At 34.5% G+C, this 15,329-nt stretch overlaps 1 protein-coding gene across 1 annotated transcript in view; it reads right to left on the reverse strand.

The window, feature by feature from the left end:
- Positions 1 to 15,329, reverse strand: part of SEMA3D (semaphorin 3D) — a 137,450-nt gene that overhangs the window by 26,387 nt on the left and 95,734 nt on the right. Inside the window, exons 9-10 of the mRNA XM_008051671.2 lie at positions 14,433 to 14,502; positions 11,325 to 11,469 (exon numbers count right to left, since the gene is read on the reverse strand). Of these exons, the coding sequence (XP_008049862.1) occupies positions 11,325 to 11,469; positions 14,433 to 14,502 (215 nt within the window). The remainder of the gene's footprint in view (positions 1 to 11,324; positions 11,470 to 14,432; positions 14,503 to 15,329) is intronic.

The raw sequence follows: 15,329 nt of genomic DNA on the forward strand, positions 1-15,329 counted from the left end.
AAATATTCATAGAAGTTATGTTCATAATAGCACACATTTGAATTCTTAATGAGCATAATGCATCCTTTTGGAGTGGAAAATTTTAGTTAATTGATGCAGACAGAGAAGAAAATGAGTGACAATAGGAATGTTTTTAAAATTGTTGATTTTTTTCCTCTTTTTGCTTTTTAGAAATATTGGAAACATAGTCTTCATTGAACTGAGCCATTTATATTAGACACTAACTAGAATCAAGTCAAAGCTCCAAAAACATACTGTACTTCTCAAAGTCTTCAAGATGGTCATTCTCAGGAACTTGAAGATTCTGAAGTTAGTCACAATATATTGCTGTGATCCCAAATTTTATACCAATAAAATCATAATGGCTCATTATGAATTAGAAGAAATATCAAAGCAGTTGTACTAAAAAAAGATTTTAAATAACTTGAGAATTTCTTTATCTTTCACAAAAATCTTGAGTGTCTGGTATTAAGAAACGTATTCTTTCTTGATATCTAGCATGCTTAGGAATGCACTAGAAAGATTAGAAGTGTCCTATAGCATTAGCCATTAAGTACTTATTTAGCATATTCTTAACTGGATATTGGACTAAAGATCTAAGTCTGTGTGTTTAGTCATTGTTTCCAGCACTTAGCCTTCAGCCAAGTGGAATCTGTCAACTCAGTAATGAAAGAAACCCTATATTAAATAGATTAAGCAGAGACTCAAACTGGATATGGAGCTCAAATGAGACAAAGGTCTTGTCCAATTACAGGCTGTATGTTTGAGGCCCAGTCAACGGCCATTCACAGTGGTCTTATGCCTTATAATGCCTGTGGCTCAATCTGGTTGGTCTATCATTAAAATCAAAGCGAAAGCTAGATTTTGCCTGCATTAGATTTTTGAAGGAGTCCTCTCACTTAAGAAAAAAAATCTCTTTAGACTTTGCAGCTGTTGTTATGCTGTAACCAAAGTTTCAAAAGAAATAATATTGTGACATTCAAGCCACAAATTTTTATACAATTAGATTTTAATGTATAAAAGTATAGCTGACTGAAAATATGAGCTTTTAGCATCAAAACATTATAATTTTCCTCATTGCTCACCTCTGATAAAAAGGTTTAAATGTAATAAAATATAAGGAAAAAAAGAAGAGATGAAAAGCCTGGTTTCTATTGACTATTATAAAATGATCTGTGAAAAGGTATTTTTTCTTATGGCAGCTTTTCCTGATGGCATGCTGCCAGTGTTTGGATAAGATCTTTATCCTCTCTCTGCCATGCGTGGTCCTTCAGGTCCGCATCCCCACTATGCTTGCACAAATGAAACTGATTTGGTAGAGTCACTCCCTGAGGTCTAAGATAGTACAGTTTGAACCAAATATTGTTATCTTAGTACATTCAAATCAGTGGAAGTTTCGCTTTGGGATCATAGAGCTATGCAGCACACAGATATAAAATAACTTGAGATGCCAAGCAACACACACAGGTACGAGTAAAGAAGGAAAAAAAAAATTCCATAAAGCAAAAGAGAAAGTGTGGAGAAACTCCACTTCTAAAGCCAGTGGTTATATTCAATTATTTATTTTCCTTGAAAAGAAAATCCTAATAAATTCTCCTGTTGCAGGTATATATCCTAGGTATTAAAAATCTAGTGATTTTTTTCCTCTGTATGTTTATGCTTTTAATTTCTAGCTATTAACACAGTCAATCTGAACTTACCATAGCAGGTCATTTCTTTCTGTCTCCCATTTTCCAACCCTCACCTAACTTCTACCACTTTAGCTCCTGTGGGTGTAGGAAATAAATCAGGGAACTTATCTGTGTCTTCATTTATCATTGTAAAGAACTCAAAAGATAGTTTAAAATTTAAGTGAAAAAAAAAAGCTATACTCAAATTTTAAAATTCTAGTGTCTTGCTGGAAACATTCCTACTAGCACAAGAGTAGAAGAGAAACGAGAACCTGCCCAGACAAACCCTGAGATGAAAGGGTAAACCCCACAGCAACAAGCCCTGGGTCAGTGCCTATCTCTCGTGGCTGCCTGCCACAGCTGGCTAGGTGTGAGCGTGTTATGCTTGGCAGGGCCGTGTGTTTGTGCAGAGCCTTTCGTAGTAAAGTGGGAAGCAATGGGTAAGAGGAGAAAAATGGTTTTTATCCAATGAGAGAACTTTGCCCCTTGGCAAGGCCCCAGACAGCTGTTAAAGGTTTTCTCCCCCTGCGACTTCAGGCTGTTCTCTACAGGTTGCAGCTCCCTTTTAAACAAATCAGAGGAATGACTAATGTGAGGGAAGACGTGGCACAAGCAAAGACGGAACCAGGCTTCCATTTTCAGCACACTGGGAAAAATAAACTGAATATGAAAAGGAAGTCTGCGTTTTATTTATAAAGTAAAAAATGCAAATGGATCGGTGCCATCTTATCCCACTGTTTATTCATTTCAGAGTCAGCCTATAAAAGATATGGGCAAAGAAAGACCCTGTATTAAATATCAGAGATTAAAAGACCAGGGGCAAATCACAGAGGTAAATTTCTCTCTCTTTCTCTGTTTTTAAGGTTCTTTTGCTCTGAGAGGAATTTTTATACCAGAAAAAGCAAAACACTATTGAACATGGTAAGTAGTCTGGGATTTGGAGAATCTCATTTTAAAAGCAAATGGCTTTCTGGAAAAGAAAGCAGAAAACCATCTGGAAAGGTTGACTCATATTGAAAGCCCCCTGCCTCTTAACCACTTTAGAGAAACACAGCCTATATATAGACAAAGAGAAATGACAATGATATTTCATCCTATACCCCCTTCAGTAGAATCAGTTTTAGGAACCTGGAGTCAAGATGTCCAGATTCTAGTCCTGCCTCTGCTTCTCCCTTCTAGAACTAAAACCCTAGATTAGAGTTAGAGATAGCCTCAATAATTTGGAGAGGTGATGATAAAGTAATAGTTTGTTATCCATAAGTAGAAGGCTATGGAGTGTACAAATATTAGAGAGAAAACTAAACTTTGACTCTGATGCGATAGAGCCACATGAGTGTGCCACGTATGCCTGAGATGAAATTTCTCCCAGAGTTTTCCACAGATTTTGAATTAGTTGGGAAAGACTCACTTAAAGTAAAACAACAGGAACAACATGTAACCGTAGTCTCCAGGTGCACAAATGGGAAGATACCATGAGGCTCTGTGAGGCAGGCCTTTCATGTATTTTTCAGTATCTTTTGGTTAAACTATCATAGTCTAACACTATATACATTAATAGAAAGTTTTAAATACTATTTTTTAATTAAATATTTTTCTTTGGTCAATCACGCTATGTTTGGAAGTCAGCCTTAAAACATATATTTTCTACAATATATTAAAAAAATACACTTGGCAGGACCAGCATGGTTTAAAATCAAGATCTAATATAGGAGATTAGCATAGACATAAATTTTGAGAACCATCGGCTCTCTACGAAAATAATGTGTTATAGGATCATGTTGATGTTCAAGCCAAATAGCTTAGGTGGAGCAGAAAGAGAAAACTGGGTGCCCAAAGAATCTTGAACTTGTGGATTTTATGGTTGCCTTAAGCCCCTGATGTTGAGAATGTCAACCAAAGTAAAAGATGGAATTTCTCAGCAATCATTCTAGCCCAAGTTGAAGCACTATGACATACGTTCAGTCTGCTATGTAAATTCAGTTATTTACATTATATATTACGATTCTATGACTTATTTCTTCCGGGATTTGCTTCTATAAATGAAAACTAAAAAACAATTTCAGGCGAGGCACTGACATCTTGATATTTTAAAGTAAAGAAGATCTTTCTGGAGCAGAGAAGTGTGCCAGTACCCAGGGCTGGTCCATGGTAGTGTATTTGTAAGATGAATTTTCCAGTGGACCTGAAATCAAGAGAACTTTGTAATTGTTCAATGATTCTTATAATGTTAGAAAGTCTAATCATAGTTTGGTGGGAGATAAATAAGGGCTGTCAAACATATCTACACCTACATTCCAACTTGGAGAAGTTTTATCTCATAGCAGAAAAGAGAGACAATAAGGGCCCTACTGCAAAGAGAGGAAATTGTTCAGTGTTTACCTTTGATTTTCTCTAGAGAAAAACCCATATGAGGAGTTGTATGTGTTGGGGCTTTTTATTAAAACAAAGCTATGTTACAGCTGAAAATGAGCATGTACTCAATGTGTCTCGTGTCAGACAGTCGAAGAGATAAATCTGGCATGAGAAGTCAAGTCTTCAGATAGAAGTCATGTCTAAAGATACTCTGCCTAGGGTGTTTTTTACCACATTATGACATTACTTGAAATAAGGCTTCGTTTCAAATTTGTGAACCAGAAATTCAGAGAAATCCTTAGAATTAGCATTTCCACCATCTCTTTTTATTGTGTATATTCAAAAAAAGATCAGGTTTCTCTGGAGTTTGAGCTATCAATAGGAATTACAATGTGTTTATCATTCATCAACGTTTACATAGTAAAATAAAGCTACAAAATTAAAAGGTAATACCTATAACTACCTCTTTCACTCCCTACCAAAAAATGGAGTATTAATTTGGGAAATTCATGTGTAGATTTTTAATCTTTAAAATAACAATAAAAGCATTAAAATTTGGGGGGGAATTGAATTTTTAAATGAATTACTATTTTTACAAAGTTAGACACTTAGAAGTTGTCAAAAAAGTGTGATAAAATAATTCAAGAGTAGTCAAATGCATCTTGTATTTGAATTTCAAAAACAAGAATTTTCTTCTCACTTTTTTGGTAAGGGAATGACTTAAAAACTGAAACTCACTTTTGAGTAAACATCACTAATATTTAAAATTTATGCAAAAAATCTTAAAAATTTCTTATCAACACAGAATAAAATTAGAGTACATCACCTGTACTAAATCAAATATCAAAACTGAAATCTTTTGCCTCTACAAATCTTCCCCAGATTCTGAGTTTTCTAGTAGTCTGTTATTTTTGGCCACTTTCCACATTTGATCTGTACCACTCATTGCATGATTGACTCTCATATTTTATTTCACTTAGAACTTCCTATTACCAAGACCCAGTAGGTCAACAACGATTAACAAATTCATGTGAACAAAATATGGTTTGTTCAGACATTCTGTTTGGACACCAGAGGGCAGAAGAATCACTTGACGTGAAGGAATTCTATAAAAAGTATCTTTGTGCATCCTTGAGTTTCCAGGCTTATTAACATTGCTGAGCAGTGACATCATGGTAAGGTTAGCAGTTTAGGATTGACTTTTTGTCAAAGGAAGTTCAGCATTCTGTCAAAACCAAAAAATTAAAGTAAATGTGGCACGCTGAAAGCTGTAGTGTTTATTTAACTGAGTGATAATGTCAACAGAAGTCACTACTGAGAGAACAATTTAGAATTTAATTTTAACAGCAACATTGATGCAGAAAATGTAAGTGCAAAAGTTTTGTTAAATAATCTATTTAAAATTTATAATAAGTGTGAAATGGCTTTAATAAAGTTCTAACCATTTTATAGATAGCAAATTATTCAGCAATACTTTTAGTAAGATGTGCTTCCCTGAATTACAATAAAAGAAATGACAAGTGTAGAAAGGTTTCAAAACTTCATTATTACTTGTGAAGAGAAGAGATAAATCCCTGGAAAAATAATGTAAGTTTCTTTTTTATTGTTCATTTTTTATCATTTTGAAGATAAACCAGCAGGGAGCTTAATGGCTTTTGACTTGGAGACTGAGATTAATTCCACTTTTACCACTTCACAAAATGTCAGACCATGAACATGTGTTTACTGTCATTGGGTTTTTCTTATCCATACAACTGGGAGAATAATATCTACACTATGCTGTTCTTTTAAGAATGTAGTGAGATAGTATTTAAGTGCTTATCACAGTGTCTGGATGATGAGGATTGTTCAATAATGATTTTTGAAGAAAATTCCTGAGCTGAATATTTATAGGAAATAGAATTGTAGCTTCACTTAAACAAAAATTACTGAAATTAGGTTGCTTTAAGAAAAAAAAAAATGAGAGAATGACCTGTAAAAATCAATGCAGCTAATTTTAGGTAAGACATTTGGCAGCATATCAGTCAGTTGGATATAAGGGAATGAGTGAATATTAAAGAATAGGGAGAGAAGACTGGTCAGAAAACTCCGGTGTCCCTCTTCATTATGCTGTTTATGGTAATATAGTATTAGAAAAGTTATTTAATTATTTTGGGCATCCGTTTCCTCCTCTGTATAAGAAGGGTGAATTATATGGCTCCGATCTGCCATTCTACTTCCTACATTCTCAAATTTTACAAGCGTAGTTACCTGACATACTGTGATATATAATTTCAAATATTTTATGCGTATAGTTATTTTAAATGGTTAGGTTAATTCATGAAAAGTATATTTGTGTAATAGATTTTCACATCAGATATATGATGCTCCGCACTTCAATATCAGCATTCCAAATATAATGTAGAAAAGCAGACTAATAGCACTGTATGTAAATAAAAAAAAGATAAAAAAAAGACCAATGAAGCAACGAAGTAAAGAGGCTACTTTTCTAAGCATGATTTTAGACATTTTAAATTTTATCAGTGTGATTTCAAAGAGAATATATAAGTAATTAGTTACTTGGAAATAATGTATATCCTTTAAGAGATAAAGCCTGTAAACCTGTTAGTAGGACTGGCTGTTACTATTCTTATGCAGAACCAATTGGATAGGGTGGGTCAATAAAAAGGTCCTCAAAATTAGCTTTATACTAATAAATCTGTACTTACTATGTAGTTGCAACTCATCGAAAAAGGGCATAGAAATAATTGAGTTTAATTCAGTACGAAAAATCCCTCCTCCCCATTTTAACAAAACTGTGAAGAAAAATCAATAATAATTTAAAAATAAATAAATAAAATTTGACAGTAACTAGAGCTTTAAAACAAACAAATAAACAAAACAACAAAAAACTCCTCCAAGTTCTATAAAGGATATATATATATAATCTACCTGATCAAAGAGAATTTTCTGTTGGAGTCCTCCAGAGGGAGACTTTTTCCTTCTGTCTCCAGTATTAACTGTGGTCTTACTAGGGCTTACAGATGAAAGATTAGTTATAATTCTGAGAGCTTAACTTTCAGATGCATATGTATTTACACGTTTAAAAAGCATAGAAATTTTATGAGAAATATTGATTTTGAGAAAAATTAGGAAATAACTTGGTTAAATGGTCCCTTTTTAGTTGTAAAAATGCTCTTCTTTTCCCAAGTTGTTAGAAATAAAAAGTTAAGTATTTATTTATTTATTTATTTATTTATTTTTGAGTTGGAGTCTCACTCTGTCGCCCAGACTGGAGTGGCTGGGAGCAGCCACTGCAGCCTCGACCTGCTGGGCTCCGGCGATCCTTCCGCCTCAGCCTTCTGAGGAGCCGGAATTACAGGCATGCGCTACCACGCCCGGCTGATTTTTTGATTTATTGTAGAGATGAGATCTTGCTGCTCAGGCGGGTCTCGAACCCGCGGGCTCAGGCAATCCGCTCACCTCAGCCTCCCAAAGGCACGGGATTACAGGCTGAGCCACCGAGCCCGGTTTAAGTATTTATTTTATAGTTTGAGTAAAGACTATCTGCTAAATAAGTTTGAGTTTTTCATGCAAATTTCTACAGTGTGAACACTATATTGTGCATAGTCAGCACCAGAGACCTGTGTGTTTAACATAATTTGGTGTTTCTTTTCTTGTTGATGGAAAACACTCTTCACTGACATATATACCTTCCTGTTTGGGGTGGGAGTCACTTATTCACATTTCAGATTAGTGGTTGTATAGTTATGAGGACAGTCATGTAAAATGTGAGTTAGTTTTAAGCCTCACATGATATTCTTTAAGCTTCATATGACTCAGGAAGAGGCAGAAAACATGGTGACAACCTACCTCTATAGTATCTCTAATGTACACCATAATTGGGAAATAATACAACCGTGATACACCAGCATGGAATTATTTTGATAGTTCTTTTCTTTTCTTTTTTTTTCTTTTTTTTTGAGTTGGAGTCTCATTTTGTCGCCCAGACCGGAGTGCAGTGGCTGCTCCCGGCCACCACATCCTCCACCTGTTGGGCTCCGGCGATCCTTCTGCCTCAGCCTTCCAAGCAGCTGGATCTACAGGCACGCGCTACCACACCTAGCTGATTTTTTGATTTATTGTAGAGATGAGGTCTCGCTAAGTTGCCCAGGCGGGTCTCGAACTGGCAGGCTCAGGCAATCCACTCACCTCGGCCTTCCAAAGCGCTGGGATTACAGGCTGAGCCACTGAGCCCGGCCTTGATAGTTATTTTCTATGTCTGAGTATATAGGACTCAACTGCTGTGTCTGCATATGCAAATAATTTGTGGAAATTAATGTGGATAGTCTCAACTTCAAATTATTTCTCCTATAATGTCCAGAAAACTGAAAAAAATATGGCCTGAATGATGAAAGTCTTTATTTTTCAAAACAAAAGCATGTAGAAACAACTCAGAATGTGATAGTCTCCGATAGTTAATCTCAAAATACTAATACAGCAAAATTTCCCTAGCTAGAAGTTTTTCCACATTTTAAATACTCTCGCACACACATACAAAGATTTCTATGGAAAGTAAAAACAAATATAATTTAGCATATTTTATTAGTATAGTATCATAGTACAAGAGCTAAGAACTGAGACAATGTATGAACTAAGAACTTGGACTTACAGAATTGTAGTATAAGAACTAAGAACTGTGCTTGGTTCGGCAGCACATATACTAAAAGTGGAATGAAACAGAGAAGATTAGCATGGCCCTAGTTCAAGGATGACACCCAAATTCATGAAGTGTTCCATATTTTTGCTTCTACTCTGCTGGTGTGAATGCGAACTAGTTCACCTCTTTGAAAAACAGTGTGGCATTAGCTTTATTAATAATAAAGTTAGTAAGTATAGCTTTAAGATTCAAAAACTAGTTTAAAAAATAAATAACCCCATTTAAAAAGTGGGCTAAGGATCTAAAGAAACATTGCTCTAAAGAAGACATACAAATGACCAACAGATAAATGAAAAAATGTTCACTGTCACTAATTATCAGGAAAAATCGAATCCAAACCACAACGAGCTATCACCTCACACCTGTCAGGATGGATATTATCATAAAAACAAAAGACAAGTGTCAGGAAGGATATGGAAAAATTGAAATCTCTGCAGACTGTTGATGGGAAAGCAAAATAGTATAGCCACTATGGTAAATAGTGTGAACGTTTCTCAAAAAATTTAAAAAATGGAACTACCAGCAATCTCACTTGTGGTATTTATCTTAAAAAATTGAAATTAGGATCTGAGAGAGAGAGAGACATTATCACTCTTAGGTTTATTGCAGCACTATTCACAGTAGCCAAGATACAGAAACAGTCTGAATGTCCATTGACAGATGAAAAGATGAAGAAAAAATGTGATACACACACACACACACACACACACACACAGATATATATATATGTACACTAAAACATATGTGCATATGTGTGTATGCATATGCACATATGTTTTAGTGTAATTCCATTCAGTCTTTAAAAAGAAGGAAATTTTATACAATAACATGAATGAACTTTGAGGACATTATGTTGAGTGAAATAAGCCAATTACAGAAAGAGAAATACTGCCTGATTCCATTTATATAAGGTATTTATAATAGCCAAAATAATAGAATCAAAGAGTGGAATGGTGGTTGCCAGGGGACAAGGGGAAAAGAAAATGAGGAGTTAATAATCAATTGGTTTATGTAGTTAATCATCAATAATCAAGGTTTCAGTTAACCAAGATGAGTAAACTCTAGAGTTCTGCTGTATAACACTGTATCTATAGTCAACAAAAATGTATGTACATTTAAAAATGTACCTTACCTTTAAAAAGTGAGGGTAGAGTTCATTTTTGGTGAGTGCTCTTTTTTTTTTTTTTTGAGTTGGATTCTTACTCTGTCGCCCAGACTAGAGTGCAGTGACTGCTCCCGGCCACCGCAGCCTCGACCTGTTGGGCTCCGGCGATCCTTCCATCTCAGCTTTCCAAGTAGCTGGAACTACAGGCGTGCGCTACCACGCCCGGCTAATTTTTTGATATATTGCAGAGATGAGGTCTCACCAAGTTGCCCAGGCGGGTCTTGAACCCGCAGGCTCAGGCAATTCACTCACCTCAACCTCCCAAGGCGCGGGTTTACAGGCTGAGCCACCGAGCCCGGCTAGGTGAGTGCTCTTAAGAGCACAATGTAAAAAGGAGAGAAAACAAAAAAGTGAATCCTGAAAATCCTGAAAATATTATTTAGAAAAAAAGTTCCTATAGAAAACAGTGACCAGCTTATAATCAGGCCAGAAAACATCTCTGCAACAAATCTATATCAAGGAATCATGAAAAAGAATATAGAGATGGCTGTATAGTGTACTTTCGAAATTTAACAAAGTTATGTAACAGGAAGACAAAGAGAATTCAGAAAGCATGGCTACCAGTTGGTTTCCCTTTGAGAATGAACATATGAAAAGACAATATTCAGCAAAATTTGAGGGATTAAGTCAACATTTTTCTCAGAGATCTTGATGATTAATTTAGACCTCTTGGTAGAAATATCCAGAATAAGTCCAAAATGAAAAAAAATCCTCCTTAATATTATATCAATTAATCAATCTTGAATTATTAAATAGCTTAAACTGTATTAATTATATCAAAAAATAAAAAGAAACTTTCCACTTAAAATGCACATATAGTATTTCAAACTGCAGTTGTTTTTCTATTTACACAGATGTGTAAACTCTAAAATGAATTTCTTACCTGCTTCATCTGTGCTTTAAACATGATTTGTACTATCTGAAAATAATTTTGGACTAAGGTTTCTCTAAAATCTTTTCCCTATCTAAAAATGCATATTATTTCAAGGTGCAATAAAATAAAGATGAATGTATAACAAGAAAAGAGATTATTCAAAGCAGAAGGGGGAGATTAGAAGACTCTCCAGCAATACGCAGAGCTGTTTAAGGGGAATCAAGATTTATTTGTCATTTCTATCTAATTTAGATTATTTGTCCTTCTTGATAACTAATTCATTCCCATGAATCTTTAGACATGTTGGTGATAAGCTCTGTAGTTTCAGCCTAATTTGTATCTTACTATATATTCCCTGTTTCTCAAAATACTTAAACTTCTTATTCAAAAGAAAAATATTCAGTTTCAACGATGAAAATGCTAACAAATCAGTGTGAATAAATATTAGTTATTTAAAAATCAGCAGCACATGCTGCTGTGGTGAACAGTATAGTTTATCATAATAAAATTAAGAATGAAATATGAGTTTGCAAAAGTCATTTGGTTATTAGGCTGGATACATACTGTCCCAGGTCGTGGATAAGGAATTCTTCCATCATACTGCACCCAACGATGGTCTGCACTTTCCTTATGAGCATATGGACCATTAAAAACTGCTCTGATGTCAGCCATGCTATACACACAAACAGCAGAGCCTTTGAAGATGGAACTGAAAGAAAGCAACACGAGTCAATCATTCACTAATTCATTCAATAGACATTTATTGAGCACATACTATCACCAGGTGCTATGAACAAAATTTGCTCAGCACATTCTATTAGTTAGGTGCTGAAGACAAAAATGTGCCTATGTCCTCAAGACACTTGTAGCCATGCAATTCTAAATAGAATGTGGTAATAGCTACATTTCTGGTTTATTACAGTAAGGTAAGTGGCACATGGATGGGTATCCAGTACATGACCTCTAATAAACAGATATTATCTGAGAAAACCAGAGTCTAAATAGGAATATGCTTGAAAGAGTATTATATTTATCCATATGCCCTTCATTTTTATTTGATATTATTATAGCATAATGCCATCCAAAGACCTCACAAACTAAAAAGTTACCTACTTTTTAAAAAAAGGAATCATTTAGAAACGTGAATTATAATCATCTCAATTGTTTTCTTAAAGTGAATATTGGCTTGTTCAATAATTTATTGTTCATATGATTTTTTTTATTACTCTGATTTTTAAATGTTGAAACTCTTTTTTCACTGGGCACGATGACTCAAGCCTGCAATCTCAGCACTTTGGGAGGCCAAAGAGAGAGGATTGCCTAAGCTCAGGGGTTCGAGACCAGCCTGGGCAACTTGGTGAGACCTCATCGCTACAATAAATTTAAAAAATAATAAGCCGGGCACAGTAGCGTGTGCCCATTGTTCCAGCTACTTGGAAGGCTGAGGCGAAAGGATCGCCTGAGCCCAGCAGTTCGAGGCTGCAGCGGCCGTGAGCGTGCCTCTGCACTACACCCTGAGCGACACAGTGAGACTCCAACTCAAATAAATATATAAATAAACACTTTTTTCCTTTTGCTCCTTCTTGAATTTATGAATTTATGCATTATAGTAACTTATCTAATACTTCTAGTAATCATAACTGCTACATAATTCATAACAATATTGGAGAAGGTATTAAGAGACAAAAAATAAAAAATAAAAAATAACTCCAGAGGAATTAACACATTTTTTTCAAACTAGTGATAAAAATTATTAACGTTCATCAGATGCTTATTTTTTGTCTTATGTCTAGAAATTAAAAGAAATTTATCTGAATCTGAAGTTTTCAATAATTTCTGTTTCTAAAAATGAGATCACCCTTTATGATCTAAGAATCTTATTGTCTCAGCATTACATAAAAGAGATAATGATTCACTAGCATAAATAACTCAATGATTAATATTTCTGGAATGACCTTGATAGAATACTCCGAGAGGAGATGATAAACAGGCAGCCAGGAGAAAACCAACAGCTAAGAAGGGACGTGATATTCCCATGAAATCACATAATCCTCCTACAGTATTTTAAAGAAATGATGCAACATGCTTGATGGCGTCCTTATTATTGCAGGTTAACGACGTTGTCTCACTGGACAAAGGATGTGATATACATTCCAATATTCCCAGTCTTCATGATGGCATTAAAAACAAAACAATAAAGTGCACTGAGAACAAAGAGCAATCATGTGACTTCACATGCCGGGTGGGCAGAAACTTAACAGGGAAAAAATGGGAACTATCTTGGGGCTACATTTTCCTGGCACATTTCTGTGCCTTATGTGTGGAACACAGTGACTTCAAAGAAAGGTCTGTGATTGGAAAGGTGCCAAGAGAACTATGGCTACAGTTCTTAACTTGACTAACTACAGGCACTTCTTGCACCTTTCTATGCTCAGATACAAATTATCAGAAAAATGGATCCCAAAATAGCAGCTTCTTAGGATATCGTCTTCATTCTCATATGTAAACATTCCTATTCTGTGTCAATCAGATGGTATTTTGTTTTCAGATACATTCTGAGCCAACAGTGCATTTTAGTTTATGAATGAGGTATTGTGAACTAAATTAGGTTCAGGCCACAGAAAAAAATTAAGCTATAATTTGCCTATAAGGTAGTTTAAAAATTTATTCAACAGGAAGTAGTAAGATCACATCTTCAATAACTTTCATTCCACCAATGCTAATACCAATATACATTGATAAGGATTGATAGAAGAGCAGGGGAAAATGTGGAAAAGTATTTCCAAGAATATAGGCAGAAAACAATGAATGTGCTCTGAACATAGTCAATTGTAAGTTACCAAATTAAATGAAATTAAGGCAGTAGGACCCACATATTCTTTGAGAAAGCGTCACAGATGTTAGTACAAATTTTAACGAAGTCAGAGTCTGAATGATAAGCATAGGGCAGTATTATGCAGAAAGAAGACAAGAACAGAGGGGTAGAAACTAGGAGAATATCTTCATTTTTAGTCTTGTTTTCCCTATGAATTGGCTGCTCTTCTTTGAGCAAGTAATACAAACATTCTTTGCCTAACTGAGTAGAGCAGTGAAATGGTCATAACAGTTACATTTCCATCTTTGTAGGGTAACAGATCTTGAAAACAAGACAGCATGTGACAGTGGTTTAAAAGTTAAGAGTGTCCCATGTCATTATTACAGCCTTACCAAAGAACTTAATCATTTATTCATGTATTTATTTAATACTTTCTTTATGACATGCAGCTTGGAAGTATTTATTATAGTTAGTATACACATATATCTTTTGTACCCCAAAATTTTATTCTCAAATGTATCTCACAGATATACTTGTTAACATGGGGAATGGCATGTGTTACTGAAACATTATGTGCATAGCAGATAATTGGAAACAACAGAAATGTCCATGTGCAGGGAATTGGTTAAATAAATTGTGGTAATTAATATAGGGGATACTACGTTGGTGCAAAAAGAAAAATGACAGCTTTTATATGAATATTAAAAGGTTTCTAAGGAACACTAAGTGAAAAAGTAAAATGAAAACATGTGTATGACATGCTACTACAAAGGCAGGGACAAAAAGATCATATAACCATAATGGCTTACAATATGTAAAATTATCTAGAAGGATTAAAAACATTTTGTTTAACATACCTAGTTGTAGTAAAGACTCCATATACTACAGGATTTCTTTCATCTCTTGTGGGCAGTAAATATATATCTTCTATTAAGGGAGAAAAAAGTATTTATTATATTTTTATTTTCCAATAGTTCATGTTTGTTTTTTATTTAATAATACAATATTTTTGCAACTCTAAACAGTATATAAAATTAAGATAACAGAATCTCAATATGATGCCTTAAAAAATTAAGAGTAAAAGACTGTTTTTTCTCTGTAGCTATGTGACATTAAGTTAGACATTTAACATCCCATTTACTTCAATCATTTGTAAATAGGATGGTACAATTGATACTCTACACATCTATTTCCAAATAAGAATCTTTGATTTCATATCAGATAGAAGCAAAAAGATAGGCAATTTTTACTCTCCAATGTAAAAGAATTTTGTTCTGTAATTGTGTCAACTTATTAGTAATTCAAATTATCTCTTTGGTAGCAATATGAAAATAGCCACATAATTAATTAGCGCAGGATTGATAGTAAATCATGTGTAAGTAATACACTTTAAAAGGTGATTTAATATGTGTGTGCTTATACACATATGAGAGGTCATCCATAAATACTGAATATATATACTTTAATACTATAAAACACATATAGTATTGATGAAATAATTTCATGACATAATCATTTTATGTCACGTGGCAAAAGCAAAAGCAAGTTCAGGAAGATAAAATCTAATGATGGTGATTTCATATAACATCAGAAAATTGCCTTCTAGGGAGTAAAGAGGAGAAATAAAATAGAAGAATCTGCTGCTTCTTTATGAACAAGTCAGAGGAGCAGAGATCAGCAAACTTCCCACATGCTCCAGCAGGGGGCATCCGTGGAATGAAAACCCAAGTTCTTCCTACCTAAAAAGGGTGACT

Source organism: Carlito syrichta, unplaced genomic scaffold (genome assembly GCF_000164805.1).
Source record: "Carlito syrichta isolate Samal-C Ts95f unplaced genomic scaffold, Tarsius_syrichta-2.0.1 Scaffold219838, whole genome shotgun sequence".
NCBI lineage: Eukaryota > Metazoa > Chordata > Mammalia > Primates > Tarsiidae > Carlito > Carlito syrichta.